General features: G+C 45.5%; 2 protein-coding genes across 6 annotated transcripts in view; one reads left to right on the forward strand and one right to left on the reverse strand.

The window, feature by feature from the left end:
- LOC116842698 overlaps positions 1–15,368 on the reverse strand; it is a 287,750-nt gene that overhangs the window by 132,233 nt on the left and 140,149 nt on the right. The window contains exon 1 of one of the 4 annotated variants that reach the window (XM_032812265.1): positions 6,157–6,464. The exons of the other annotated variants lie outside the window; for them this stretch is intronic. Within the exon in view, the coding sequence (XP_032668156.1) occupies positions 6,157–6,175 (19 nt within the window). The 5' untranslated portion in view covers positions 6,176–6,464. Of the gene's footprint in view, positions 1–6,156; positions 6,465–15,368 lie in introns of those variants that run through there. 4 annotated transcript variants of the gene reach the window in all.
- LOC116842697 (serine/threonine-protein kinase MARK2-like) overlaps positions 1–15,368 on the forward strand; it is a 284,293-nt gene that overhangs the window by 74,624 nt on the left and 194,301 nt on the right. Inside the window, exon 2 of one of the 2 annotated variants that reach the window (XM_032812260.1) lies at positions 8,310–8,460. The exons of the other annotated variant lie outside the window; for it this stretch is intronic. The gene's annotated coding sequence lies outside the window, so the exon portion shown is untranslated. The remainder of the gene's footprint in view (positions 1–8,309; positions 8,461–15,368) is intronic. 2 annotated transcript variants of the gene reach the window in all.

Below are 15,368 nucleotides of genomic sequence, written 5' to 3' on the forward strand. Positions count from 1 at the left end.
TCTCTCTCTCTCTCTCTCTCTCTCTCTCTCTCTCTCTCTCTCTCTCCCTGTTTGTCTGTTATTTGAGTCGCGGCGTCACGCATATCGAACTCGTCTCGTAGAACTTGGTGAAATTAAAAAGATCTGGTTTTAAAAGAATATAATCTTATCTTCAGTGGAATCCTCCCATATATGGCCTCTTCTAAAATCAAAAGGGAAATATTCTAAGCATGATAATACTTTTGAAATTTCATCGTTTATCTACAAGTCTTATCTTTAATAGAAACTTATTCTAGTAAAAGAGCATTCTGTTTAAAATAAATGTATTAACCGATTGATTTGAAGGAAGAAAAAATTTAGAATAATATCTAGTAGTAGATTTCTTCCCAATTAATGGTTTACTTAATTAGAAAAATTTTTTACTTAAAATATGAAATTAAAAAAATAGCGTCTTGCATCTAGAGGTTTTTTTTAATGTTAGAATATTTTCCTTTTGATTCTAGCATAATCTTCTTCAGGTCTTACATATAAGAGGATTCTGTTAGGAATAAGATTATTTTTTTTTTAGGTATATCCCGCGTGAGTGTCCAAGAGTCGTCAATTATCGTCGTGCTAATAATTACACTTTTGAGAGAGAGAGAGAGAGAGAGAGAGAGAGAGAGAGAGAGACCGTGCGTACGATTTTCTCCAGTTTTTTTCGAGTTTCACATGATCTTTGAGAATGCCTCTATCGTGATAGGTCATTGCTTAACCGCGCTTACGAGATACGATCGACGGCGGAACGTCCTACGGTGCTTTAACAATAGGCGCTGAAAGTACATTCGACACCTTCGTTGTTACGTAAATCAAATCTTATGGCCGATAATCGTGCTCTCGGAGCCCATACACGGCCGCGCTCGGAGCGTCCGGCTCCTCTCGATTCCAAAACGGGCAGACTGCTCGTTTCTCGGCGATTTCAACAAAATGTTACGTACGGCCCCAGACGAGAGAGCGCGGCTCCGCCGCTCGCATTTGCAACCGGCAATCGCACGAGTCTCGCGATGTAAATGGCCGCACCCGAAACATCTCGATCGCACGCGAACTTATTTTCAGTCGTTTCTTGGGAAGTAATTATGAAAGAGAGAGAGAGAATTTCAAATTCGAGGAATTCTCAGACCTAACCCATTAAAGGTCATAAAAAGGTCCCATAAACGTTTCATTTAAAGAATCAATCTGTTGATTTCCTGAAGGAGTCTAGATCAATAACAGAATAATTTTCATTAAAGACGTGGATAAAATTATTAAGATACTAGTGAGAAAGAAGTAATCAATCTGTGCGATTAATCCCACTAATTTATGCATGTTTTTACATTAATTAAGCGATTTTATTGAATAAAAATGAATGGGACATTAGCTGCAAATAAATTAATCATCAGATATCCGATAGTCGAAGAACGTGATCACGTAAAGATCCATCTACAATGGGATTGGCAATAGTAAGACATTAAAACGTAAGCAGTAAGCAAATTGACCAACCACAGTCGATTATCCTTGTAATAGCTGATTATGCTATTGTAGATAGCATAATCAGCTTTACAGATGAACTCTTAACAACGCGATGACATTTCACCATTCGTCTGCAAATCCCGATCTCGAGGAGACGTCCTCTTAGTTCGGCGCGAGCGAGGTCACCGACGAGGCCAGGGGGACATTCCTTCACGCAACAAGATCGCTATGCGTAAGCACGGATGTATTCCCCGCGTCGATCGCGTCATTAAGTACCGCGGCGCGCGACCGTCGCTCGCATACGTTCGCGTTGAAATCCGTCGCGATAAAGTTTTACTGCTTTCCCGATAGTCACGAGTTACAAAGCCCCGGCGATAAGGCAAGGTCGGTAACCGGCCCTCCCGTGCCGCCCCATTGCCGCTCGAGATACGTCGCCGTAATAGCGTATACGTGACACACGTGTGTGCTTCGGGCCGGGGTGGCTGCGGCTATCGCCTCGTCGTTAGAGAGCCGCGCTTCGACGAGGTCCAACCGAGCGAAAATTATTTTGATCGAAGTGTGTGTTACGCGCGCGGAGAAAGCGCCCACCGCCTACTCCGAGAAAATGCGATCTTCCGCCTCCGAAGGACACCTTCTATTGAATTTTACGACGCGTGATTAATAAAAGATTCGCGTCGCAAATCGATCCCGATTCGCGATATATATTTTTCTTCGCGGAAATGGTAGCCCTAGGTGCATTAAGAGAAAAAAAATATCTGGGAAATGGAAAGTATTTATTCGCTAGTAGCACATTTATTTATACTAATATACGTACTTTTATACTGAAGAAATATGTTTTCCAACTTTAAAAAATTTTGAATAGTCCATGCTTTCCCATTTCATGCTAACTCATTCTTTGTAACTCTAATTTTTCATGAAAACAAGTATTTATTTTATTTAAACAAAAGAATTTAGATTTAAGTAAACATGTTATTAGTACTCAACGAATAAATATTTTTTTAATATTTTTTCTTTGTATATGCAATTATGGGATTAATTAAATCGAAGGATCAATTTATTCTACTTGAGAAAATAAGTAAAATTTCTCTCTGTTTTTTAGAAGATTAAAAAAAAAAGTAAAAATCGTGAAATATATTAATCTCTACAAAAATAGTTTATTCTATTTAAAAAAAAAGTAAATTTGCGCCTTGAAAGTTTTCAAAAAAAAATTGAAATCATTAAATATTAATTTTCACAAATAGTTAGATTATTCTATTAAAAAAGAAGTGAATAAATTCTCTCCTTGTTCTTTAAAAAATTTTTTTAAAAATCATAAAATATTAATCCTCACAAATAGAACTATTCAACGTTCAGAATTTCAAAACGTAAAACTAAGTCTAATGGATCCTTATAGCGGCTTGTTAATTGCAAGAAATCAGAGGGAAAAATAATCAACGGACGGAATAATTGAAAACATAATCGCATTATCATTCATTGAGAGAAACGATCTTCATCCTCTTATTTCGGCGTTCGATATCTCTAGCCGCGACGAACAGCGATCGCGAGAGGGGAGGGTATCTTGTGTACACAACTGTTTCCGAGTCGTTCGTCAAGGGGGTGGATGCGACGCGTAACAGTCCCTCCCGCCCCAGGCATACCCTCTACGTGCTATCGGCCCTTCGAAATTCGCCCCGCCGCCACCCTGTCGCTGTATATCGCGGAGTCGTCACGGTAAATCGTGATGATCGCGGCGAATCGCGGTCGCGCGGGCCGATCCGCGACAATGGCGTCGTAGGAGAGCGAGATTTATGGGATTGCACATGCTTACGGTAAATCTCCGGCAAACATCGCGGCGAGAGATACGACCGGATACACACAGCCGGAGCGCGCATAACGCGCGCGCGAGTCTCGCCTCGGCTCGTACCGCGTGCGCGCGACGCTATCCATTCGGAGAGAGAACGAGTGAAACACTCCCCCGCCGCCCTCTCGCTCCTTCCGAAATTCTCTCTTTTCTGCGTCTTTCCCCATAAATTCAATAATCTTGTCGCGCGCAAATACGGCAAACCTGGTAAGCCCCGCTTTCGCACGCCGTTCACGTAGCGCGACCGCTCTCTCTCTCTCTCTCTTCTCTCTCTTCTCTCTCTCTTTCTCTTTCTCTCTCTTTCTCGGCTCCGACCAAACGCGCCTCCCGTCTCGTCCCGCCCCGCCCCGTCGATAGACGACGAAAGCTGCGGCGAAATCGCTGTTCGCTTCTGCTCGCTAAAGCGGCGGCGTGCCGCCGAAATTATCGCGCCCGCACGTGCCGCGATTTCGCGATAAGCCCGGCGAAACTGTCTGTCCGCGTGAGTTAAGGGCCGATCATGCGTTCGGTCCCACGTCTGGCCCGGATTAAATGCCCGTCGCGATTATCTCGGTTGCACGACGACGACGAAGACGACAATGATAACGATGTCCGCAAGATATCGCGAATTACATCGTCAGAATTTCACGTGGAAACGAGCGAATCGTGTTTTTGTTTTGGTAAGAGGAACTTCGGGAAGGAGAGGAGTAGAAATATCGACCAAAGTATCCAAGGTTTCGTTCCTTGACATCTCTCTTTTTCCTTTCTCCACTCCCCTTCTCTCTTTCTCATCTCGGATGAATAACGGATGAACAACTTGGATAGGAATAAAGAAATTTATCGGCTGTCGGGCTATTAAAATTAATTTACGGTGGCACGGGAGAGATCCCGAGATTTACGCCCGCGCGATCCTGTTTGTGTGCGCGCTGAGAGATTCGACGAAAGATTAAAGACATTAGCCGTATCTCGGGGAAGATCCAGGTCCTAGTTTAATATTGACATTATGTGCCAGCCTCTTTGTACGTATAACATGTATCGTAATGACACACATGCTCGCGCCTGACCTAAGAGGCCAGTGAGTAAACACGTTTGCACGCCTCTAATCTCCAGGATGCGACGACTATTCCCGGATATACTAAAAACCTGGACCGCGCCTTCGGCACGTCAACCACATTCTTCCAGAAACTTCAAACTATCCCACTCTCTCCCTTTCTCTCTTTCTGTTTTTCTTTTTTTGTTGAATCCTTCTGCATATTTTCAATTTGACTGGCGTAAGACCAACGCCAAATCATCTAACAGTCAATATATAATTTCGAACTCACCATCTCCCTGTATCCTCCTTCATCTAATAAATTATTTCATTCGTCCGACCCCATCACGTTACATCTCGTATCGACGAATATCAGACGAAAGTTACAGCCGAATCGACCGACCCGACGATTTGGAAATAGCTCCAGACATACAGAAGTAAAAAACCCTGGAATCAAATTATAGAACGCGATAAAGTAACTCAGTTATCGTAACTTAGAAAACATGCTGCCTGTGTACCACGTACATGTCTCTAACGTCATACCAACTTTCGTTTTCCTTTTAATTATCACTGAATTCCTAATGACCGATTAAAATAAATCCGGCGACCGTACGGTTCTACCACTACTTGCGTGAATCGATGGTATTGACAAAGATGAGAGACGCTGACTCGACACGTCGCGACAAGTCCCGGTTGAATATATCAAGAGAGAAGCGAGGAGATCACTTCGTAATAACGTACTTACGATACGTCTCCCGACGGCTGCGCATCGCTATTTCGACACACTCGATACTTATTCCCCCACGAGACTCACTTTCGACACACAAAACACGCGCAAAACGCGAAGCGATGTCGATCGATGCGTTCTCGACGGTTGCAAAAGAGTCCAATATGGCCGTGCAATTGAGGATGTACGCCGAAAATACACGCCACGACGTTGACGGTGTCAATTCTACAACGACACGCTCTGTATACCTCCCTGTCTCTGTCTCTGTCTCTCTCTCTCTCTCTCTCTCTCTCTCTCTCTCTCTCTCTCTCTCTCTCTTGTTAACCGACGCTACCGCCCGCGACTCGACACCGCGAATCGTCTTTTCCTCTTTCTCTTTAATTATCATCGAATTTCTAATGTTCGATTAATAAATTCATAGATTGTCCGATTCTATTACCACTTGAATGAGACGACAATAATGGCAAGTATAAGAGACGCTGACTCGTCGCGACAAGCGCCGGCTGTATATTACAAGAAATGGCAAGCTTACTTATTGATAATGTCCTGACGGCACGTTCCGACAATCGCACATCGCTCTTTTCGACACACCGGAATACTTATTCCCACGCGAGACTCACTTTCGACACACAAAACACGCGCAGAACGCGGAGCGATGTCGATCGATGCGTTAACGACGGTTGCTCGATGCAAAAGATCCAGCATGGCCGCGTAATTGAAGATGTACGCCGAAAATGCGCGCCACGACGTTGCACGGTGTCACCTTTCTACAACGACGCATTCTGTATCTCTCTCTCTCTCTTTCTTTCTCTCTCTCTCTCTCTCTCTCTCTCTCTCTCTCTCTCTCTCTCTCTCTTGCTAACCGACGCTACCGCCCGCGACTCGACGCCGCGTCGACGACGAATGTTTCTGGCGTCGCCCTTCCTCTTTTCTCCCGAATTATCAGCGAATTTCTATGCTCGATTAAGAAATCCGACCGTCGGCCGATTCTATTAGCACTTGATTCTATTAGCACTTCAGTGGGACAACGGTAACACCAAGTGTAAGAGACGCGACACGTCGCGACGAGTCTTGGTTGGATATATCTAGAGAAGCATTACTTTATAACGTACTTACGATACATCCCAACAGTCATACATCGCTATTTCGATGCTCCCGATGCTTACTTTTGCGTGAGACCCACTTTTGATTGACGAAAAGACGTGTAAAATGCGGAGCGATGTCGATCGATGTGCCAGTGGTGGTTGCTCGATGCAAAAAGAACGAAGATAGTCGCGCAATCACGCCCTCTCAGTTCCGCGGATCGATTCGCTCGACAGATCGATTTGTAGGTCGAACAATTTTCGACCTACATTTGTCTCTAGCTACGCGCTCTCTCACATTATTAACTCATCCCGAGATCTCAGCTTCCCCGCTTTCTGCATTAATCAACGATCGTAAAAAATGCACTCCTAGATACGGCAGGTCAAAAATTTCTAGTGAGTATCAAGCCGTGTGGTCAGGCGTGCGCGGGAGCCAATGATCTCGCTCGGGAATACGACGCGCTAATTGGCTCCCGCGGCGTCGTGCGACGAGCGTTCCGCGTTTTTGTGTGGGGACCCGTGTCTTATATCTGTTTGCATCGAGCTGCCGGCATTAGCACATTGATCGACATTGTTCCGCGTTTTACGCATCTTTCGTCTGTCCACATCGAGTTTCGCACGGAAACAAGTATCACGAGTGTCGAAAACAGCGACGTACTATTATCGAGACGTATCGTAAGTATGTTATTATGAAGTAATCCCTCGCGATTCTCCCGATACATGCCACCGGGATTCGTCGCGACGTGTCACGTCTCTTACACTTGTCGTTACTATCGACTCACTCAAATAGTAATAGAATTGGGCTTCCGTCGGGCTTATTAATCGGGCATTAGAGATTCAGCGACAGTCAGAGGGAAAGGGGAAGAGACAATGCCAGGGATATTTGCGACGTCGAGTAGCGGACGATAGCGTCAGTTAATAAGAAAGAGAAGCCTACATAGGGAGGGCGACATTCACATACTGTACACATTTTTGCTGTATGTAATGTTGATCGCACGGCCATATTAGATATCGATCTTTCTGCGTCGTTTGAGCAGTCGGCATTACCACACCGATCGACGTCGCTCCGTGTTTTACGTGTCTCTTATCTTTCTACAGTGAGTCTTGCACGAAAACCAGTGTCGGAGCGTCGAAAACACCGCGTGCGATCATCTAGATGTATCGTTAGGATATTATTAGTAAATAATCTTCTTACTTCTCGTAATATGCAATCGGGACGAGTCGAGTCTCTTACACTCACTATTACCGTCGTTTCACTCAAATAGAATCGGACGACCGTCGGACTAATCGAGTATTAGAAATTCGATAATAATCAAAGAGAGAAATCATCGAGAAAGAAAAAAAGATAATGCTAGAGATATTCATGGCGCCGAATCGCGGGCGGTAGTGTCAGTCTGTAACAAGAGAGAGAGAGAGAGAGAGAGAGAGAGAAAAGTATAGCGCAGAGGGCGTCGTTACAAGAGCGCGGCAATGTTTTCGCGCCTATTTTTCGTGTACGTCGTCAATTGCGCGGCCATATTGGGTTCTTTTGTGTCGAGCAACCGTCGCCAACACTTCGATATCGCTCCGCTTTTGCGTATGTTTTATGTATCGAAAATGAGTCACATATGGAAATAAATATCGGGGACGAAAAATAGTGATGTACGACTGTTGGGACGTATCGTCGGGAAGTCATTAGTGAGTAATCTTCTCATTTCTGGTAATATGTGATCGGTGCGACGAGTCAACGTTTCTTACGCTTGTTATTACCGTTATCTTACTGTAGATCGGATTTATTAGTCGGGAATTAGAAATTGAATGTTAATTAAAGGAAAAAAGGAAGATATATATGTGGCGCTAAATCTCGAGCGGTAGCATCAATCTGTTAGCAAGAGATGTACATCCTATCTCTCTCCGATGTCTTGCCATGGCTAGATCGATAGTTACTAAATTTTCTGGCTAGCCGTTTTTCTAGGCATGCATTTCTCATGACTGTTGATTAACCCAGACAGCGAGAACGTGTTGTCGGGATTAATTAACAGCGATGAGAAGCGCGTAGCTATAAACGGATGTGGCTGGTCGAAAGTTTTCAGCCACTATCGGTCTATCGATGTATGAGAAGGCATCGAAGTGGGACTACGGGCAGCATGCTATGTTACAATATAACTGAGTTAGTTATCTTATTGCGTTCTGTAAATTTGATTCCAGAGCTTCTTTTATTTTGCACGTCCGTTTCCGAATCGCCGTGTCAGTCTACTCGGCTTTTGCCTGATACTCGTCGATACGAGAAGTGACGTGATGGGGCCGAATAACCGATCGACGAATTAATTTATTAGATGAAGGAGAATATAGGGAGAGGGTGAGTCTGAAATTTCATATTGATTATTATATGATTTCGCTGGCGTTGGCGAAAGGGGCCGGCGCCCCCCTCGTCGTCGTCGTCGACGACGACGACGACGATTTGGCCCGTCGGCCGAATCAGAAATACTAAAATAATGTCGTTGGCGGCCATCGGCGTTATTGCCGGTGATTTGTCTCCGACCTACCGGCCGGGGGTTACCCCGAATACCAAGCTCTGCTCCAAGACAAATTCCTGTCGCAACGATATTTCATGATTGTCTGAGTCAGATCGCGGTGGTCTCGGGGAATTCGTCGGCCGGTCGGAATTTACAAGGACCTTACTTAGCGTACATCATGCCGGATCGTTAAATATACCAGCGATAATTGAATTATTGCCGGAAAGATTGTCACTAAAGAATGGAGGAGCATTATTTGATGAGAAATCTCCGTTATCATCAGTGATATATTTAGTAGAGGTTTGCACAAATTCGTCAAGTCGTTGATCATGTTTTGCTCGTAATTACACAGACATTCGATTAATCCCGTTTCAACCAAATTATTGTCCGCACAAAAAAAAAGAATAATTGTGTCAACCAGAAAATAGTAAAATATGCCATAGCTTTTATTTCTGGCTTCAGTAACCAGTTCTTGGACATTGACTTATATGATATCATGCATTAACACTGCAATTCGTTGTCTGAAAAGAAATGCATTTTTGAGGCAACGAATCAATAAGTCAGCACAATAAAAAATTGATTCTTGAAACCAAGAAGCTTCCTATATTTTACTATTTTTCGACACAACTATTCTTTTTTTCCGCGCGACAATGAAATATCAAATGTTTCGAATGAAACATTTTTCCGCGCGACAATGAAATTTTTTTTTTAGTGTGGCAGAAAATGCAAAGTAACGCATATTGTTTCGTTGCTATCAACAAAAAAATATGACTATGAACTAACACTATGAAGAATTAGTTATTCGTGTTTCATGACTATAAATTCGCAGAGTCGGTGCAGTTTCCCTCAATCGGGACGGCGAATCTTTTTCCGTGCAGATAGAGATCTTTCTTTGCGAGCAAATTAAATTGTTTCACTGTCAGTTGATGTGAGAGATTAATTGCGAATTCTTTATCGAAAAATCTCCGCTCAACCGACCCGCTCAGCGACAGTGCGAATGAAGAAATCCGATATTGCGGCGCGCACATAAACCGTCATGACACCACGGTGACCTCCCCTGTCATTACCTCGCCGTACACTCCGCCGACAACGGTGACGGGCGCAAAGGGTTAATATACCGATGACCGTCCGCGCGCGCGAGAAAGAGAGAGTGAGAGAAGAAGGAAAAGAGGGAAGGGAATAAAGAGAGAGCTAAACGAGAGAGCGAGATCATCTTTCCGGAAACCGTATTCGGCGATACGTGACCTCGCGGCTCTCGCGTTTTTACGAAGCCAGGCGGCACTCACGGTTTCGTGAATGCAGTCGGTGCACCCGGCGAGGTGAGTCGCTCGTTAGGTGCCGCTCGTTACGGCCGAGCCGTAAACCCTGTCGGTCTTAATTAAGAAATGCTAATTCAGCGATTTAATCCGCCGATCCGATACGGAAGACCCACTTTCAATTTTTTTTTTCGCTCATCGGCGGCGGCGTCGGCGGAATTGAGGAATGCATTGAACGTCCGCCGGTTTACTTGCATATTCAATTACTCGTCAGGATCGGACGCGTAACGCGAGGCCGAGATAAATCGACTTCACAGCGACTCTCGCGCGCGCGGTTGGAAAGCTCGCTGCCGTTGATGCTGCCGTTGCTGCTGCTGGCTGCCGCCGCGCCAGGTCAAACGTCAGGCTGCGATCTCGCGCGTTTCCCACGAGGCGCGCCTCCCTCCCGCGTTAACACTCAGATATGCGGCACGGCAACGGTAGTTGCATGCTTAATTTACTTTATTTAGTGATCGCCCGTGTCTTTCGAGATAGCGATAGTACTCGGCCTGGCAGCGCTCTCGCGATTTAGCGCGTTGGTTTGTATTAATTACGCTTCCTTCCCATCTTTATCTACGCGAGTAACTGTAATTCCGAGAACGCGGCGAATCGTTAATTCGCAAGGCAGGCCTGTCAACTCGCAAATTCTAGAGGATCTGAAACCTCGCAAGGAAGAAAAATACACCGTGTGTGAGAGAAGGAATATCTATTTAAGGAAAAATTAGAAATATTTATTCGACGGGTGCTAAAACATATTGTACTAATGTACGTATTTTATATTGATAAATTTCTTTCAAATGAAAAATTATATTTTACTACAAAATATTTTTCGTTGTTTTTCACGAAAGCAATTGTTTATTCTACGTGCGAATTTGGATTTAAGCAAATATTGCATCAGTATTCACGAATAAATATTTTTTTATTTTTCAGATATTTTTCTCTCAGTGTCAAGAATAATTTTTTTCCTTGAAAGGATTCTTTCATCCTTGGAACTATTTTCCAGCTAAAACGAAAAACAGATATCAATTTGACCTTTCTGCGAAGAATTTACTTTTTTTAAGAATTTGTGGGTTTGTTTAAAGAAACTCCCTTGTCAGAGCTGACGACAGGAAATCTCCTTGCGAATAACCCGCCTGTCGCGAGAGAGAACGTAACAAAGTGTTAACGACGAGCGATCGATCTTCTCCAATTTCCTGAACTACATCAGACCACCGAGCAACATTGCGTCCGAGGCACGGGTAACCTCGTGATCCCTCAGTCTCGTCGACGGAGCAGCCGCCACGAGCCGTAAAGAGGTCGAGGCGGGTCCGATGATACGCTTCCGTCTCTCCTTTGACCGCAGTCTCCGAATCCCTATCGGGGCTTCCGCAGTCACGAAATACATGCTCGAGAGAGGTTCCATTAAAAGCTATTAGCCATTAAAGCGTCGAAATATTTTATGCGCAACGGCAGGGGCGTAGCGGGTAGTTATACAAGGCGCCCCTAACTTACGACCGCTATACGGGGACGGGCTATTCGCGAACGTCTCCGAAAACAAGGGAAAATCTAGGGCACTCTACCGACCGACCGGCCCTACGATCGATCGATCTACGCAGCCTCCCAGTGTACTTTTGATCCCATTTCGTCCCGAATTCGCGCTAAGGCACTTAACGCTTTCTACGCGATACGGCCGTATCCTCTTTGAGATAACTGTCGAGAGCGAATGGAATGCCCACGGTTAAAGTAGACGCAAGCACGGCCGTAACACGCGCGGACATAAATGTATAAAAGACCATATCATTGGTCGTTACTTCAAACTTGTTTCACGCTGAATTTAGAGCCGTGTTAACAGTCATTACTTGAAACTTGTCTCAGGTGAGATACTCAGATTTGAATTTAGACCCGTAGTCGTTACTTGAAGTTGTCTGTTTTGTCTCGCGTGAGATACTCAGATTTTCACTCAGAATTAAATCCAAGTTTTTCAGTCGAATTATATGATACACGTAACATCATATTTACAATCGCGATTCAACTGAAAAACTCTCATCTAACTCTGAACTCAGATTTGAGTATCTCACTTGAAAGAAGTGACGATTATTAATATGGGTCTTAAAGTTAGATATGAATGCCTCAGCTGATGCAGATGACGTAAATTCCAACGATGGCCTCGCGTGAAATATCTCGAGCGAATCGAAGCCAGAATGCGGCGATTGATTGTTTAAAGGCTTAACGAAAGATGGACTAACCGAGGAGCAGACGTATTTCTGTTTCGTTCACGTCGGTAGAGACGGTTCGCAGTCGTCAGACCACACGCGGTCGCGACATGGGAGCTGAAAAAACACGGACGGACAGGGTTTTCGTGGCAGGCAACAACGGCGCGGAAAGACGCCGTCCGTCCTTGTCTTCGCGCTCGACGAGCGCAACCGGACGAGCGAGGAAATTACGAGCGATGCCGGGGCGGATTGCGAGCCTAAATAAATAATGTCGAGCCTTAACCTGAACCGCGCCAGGAGCCCGAGCTTTCCTCCCTCTTTCGCCTTGCCCTCCACCTAGCACCGGTCTCTCTACCGCTTTTCCGCCCTTCGGCCTTGCCGGCTTGCTTACACTTTCCATTCGCGCGGGCGCGCGTGTTCCCGGCCCCGGAATATAATGTTTGGCTTGCTTCCGCCCCCCTGGTTTCCCCAATGCACTAATGCAATTCGTTAATTAGATCCGCGGCGCGGAAGGGTTCGCAACTGCGAAAACATCGTCGAACGTGAACGCCACGAGAAGCCAATTAAGACGCACGAAGCTCGGCTTTTCCTCTCCCTCTCTCCATCTCATTCTCTCTCTTTCTTTCTTTCTTTCTATCTTCTGCCGACATTGGATTATTTCATTAGCGAAAATTCCTCGCGTCGAGGGCAAATCCTTTCTACCAAGGCGGCCTATTAATTGCTGATTATAACGAGAATAATAACGATAAAAAAAGACAATTTATTCTGGCAGTAAACGTTAATTGCATTGAGAAAAAATGTTTAGCATTTGTGACTATAATTGCATAGTGAAATGATTATATGAAGAGAAAACCTTTTTTTTTTGTAGTAAATAATCCTGTAGTGTTAGTAATAGTAACCTGATGCACGTTATTGCTAAAATAACAACAGTTGAGACAACAAGAAATATGCCTGGCATCAAAACTGACGATGATTCTTATCAGATTAATTTACTTTCTAAGTACAGTCGAATTTTCAAGGCATTTTTTCCGGGAAAAGTCCGAGTTTTCTCCATTAGTCATTTTCGCACAATTCGGAAAATTTTGAAAAGCGTTGCGCGACTTGGTTTCGAAGTCTGAGCGTCTTTACGTTAGTCTGACAATCACCACGAGAAACGTCGCCTTCCTCGAGGATTATGATAATAACTTGCTCATATCTCTTAGTAAACGCGCGAAAACATTTCTTTTGCACAGTGAGAAAAAAGACACGGTTCACGCTTCTTCATACCACGGCTGGTCTAACTAAATGATTCTTCTGTCGAGACCACGAGTCATCTTTAAGCAGACTTGCTTCTCAATCACGTAGCTTTCCCTATTAAAGGAACCGAGCAGAGGATCTCGCACGCACCGCGGCGACGAAGAATCATTTCGAGCAGTAATAAAACATGTACTTGGAGGTCCGCACGCTGCCCCGTAGCAGGGCGCAACGAGGCCGAAGGATATAAGTACGGGATACGATGGTCGAAATAAATGGAAATAAATAACCGAGGGCGGATCGACGACCGCGGTGCGGCGGGACAAGGCGGCGGCGGAGGAGGAGAAAGTGGAGGAGAACCGAGGGAGGAAAATAGGGTTGTTTCGGTGGGCGTATAGGGTCAGTAACATCGCGTCATGCATCACCGGAAACGAACGGAGGAGTGAGTGAGCGCGCGCGCGCGCGCGCTCTGATGTCCGCTCGATATTTGCACCCTCTTGGTGCCGGCCACCCCCGCGCTACTTTTCGGCACGACGATGCCATATTTGTACGGGCGAATTTATCTTCCCCACTGCTCTCTTCCTCTCCCTCTCTTTTTCTCTTTCGCGCTGTGAAGTGGTGGACGTTCACAAGTGTGCGACACGCAGCACGTGCGTGCCATGAGCGGGTTTCATCCCTTGCGCCTGCTGCCCACGTCGGTCAATCCTTTCGCACGCGACGCATTTTCGCCGCGGGATATAATGAACCAATGCGGGAACCGCGACATATGATTAACCAACGTCAAATATCTGCTCCAAGTGCATTGATGCGAGCGCTCTCGACACCTGCTCGAGAACGCTTCGAGGAGAGAGAGAAAAAGACAAGAAGAATCCGGGAGAAGAAGTTAGATAAGATACATATCGTAAAAGTGGCGTACTTTCTCTCAATCCCCGAGATTCTCCGCCAACACTTTTGTGTTGCATGGCACGAAGTTGACGCTGAGGTCGTTGCTTTTCGCATCGTTTTTTCATGCTCAACGTAGTTGAGCTACTTCTCGCGACTATTAATCTTTGACGTTTTCTTTTTTCTTCCTTTTTTCCTCCTTCTCTCTCTCTCTCTCTCTCTCTCTCTCTCTCTCTCACATTTCCCTTTTCTCTCTTTCTCAGCCCGTCCCCCGTGGAATTAGTGGACCGGCGTAAAACACATTCAATTCCACGGGCACTTCGGGGACCGCCGATAGTATTTACGATAGTTTTGAAAACTACGACGACATTCCCCGAGCGTTATCGTCCGTCCAATATTTTTATCCTCGCCGCGGGATACGCTATAACGCGCGAGGACGAGGCGGAGGGTGGCGAGAAGGCGCCGAGGGTTTTATCGTACGATATCGGTACGAGTATCTCACTCGTCGCCATCATCGTGGTACACCGCCGGGCCCACATTTCTTCTGGACCACCGGAGATGTCCAATATCTCTCTATGAAGCGATCTTCGGGCGAAGATCACGACGGGGGTTAGCGGTGGGCTTTAATATTTCGCCGGGGCGTAAGGCCCTGCCTCGACGATCTCCTCACGCTGCCTCTCGCTCGCTTTTAGCGGGCTCCACAAAAATGGCGCGACGCGCGCGAACCGCGGGTTACCGACTCCCGAGATATCCACTATCTCGTCGTAATATAGATCGCAGCGCGGACTGACCGACCGGCGTGCCATTTAGCCGCACGCAATCCTTTTAAGAGCCGCGACGGAACGTTATTACATACGCGCGCATAGATAACTCGGTCCACTTCTCGAAACAGGATGCCGCAGAAGCCGCTCACTTCGTCAGCGATATAAATCCGAGGCCCGTAAGAAAGCGAGTCGAGAAGACTCGCGGTTGGATTATACCAGCGATCACAATGATTCATACAATTGCTATTTGCTGAAAAAGTCGTTACATTTGTGGCAAAACCCGATATGGGGTCAGTCAGAAAGTTCAGTTCGATTTTCAATAGAAAGTGTCGCGCGAATGGTAAAGTGAAAGCACCTGCTTCACCTGGACATTCTATTGTTTTGG

The sequence above is a fragment of the Odontomachus brunneus genome, unplaced genomic scaffold (assembly GCF_010583005.1).
Source record: "Odontomachus brunneus isolate Ranch 3 - 2012 unplaced genomic scaffold, Obru_v1 Obru_scaffold_026, whole genome shotgun sequence".
NCBI classification, from domain to species: domain Eukaryota; kingdom Metazoa; phylum Arthropoda; class Insecta; order Hymenoptera; family Formicidae; genus Odontomachus; species Odontomachus brunneus.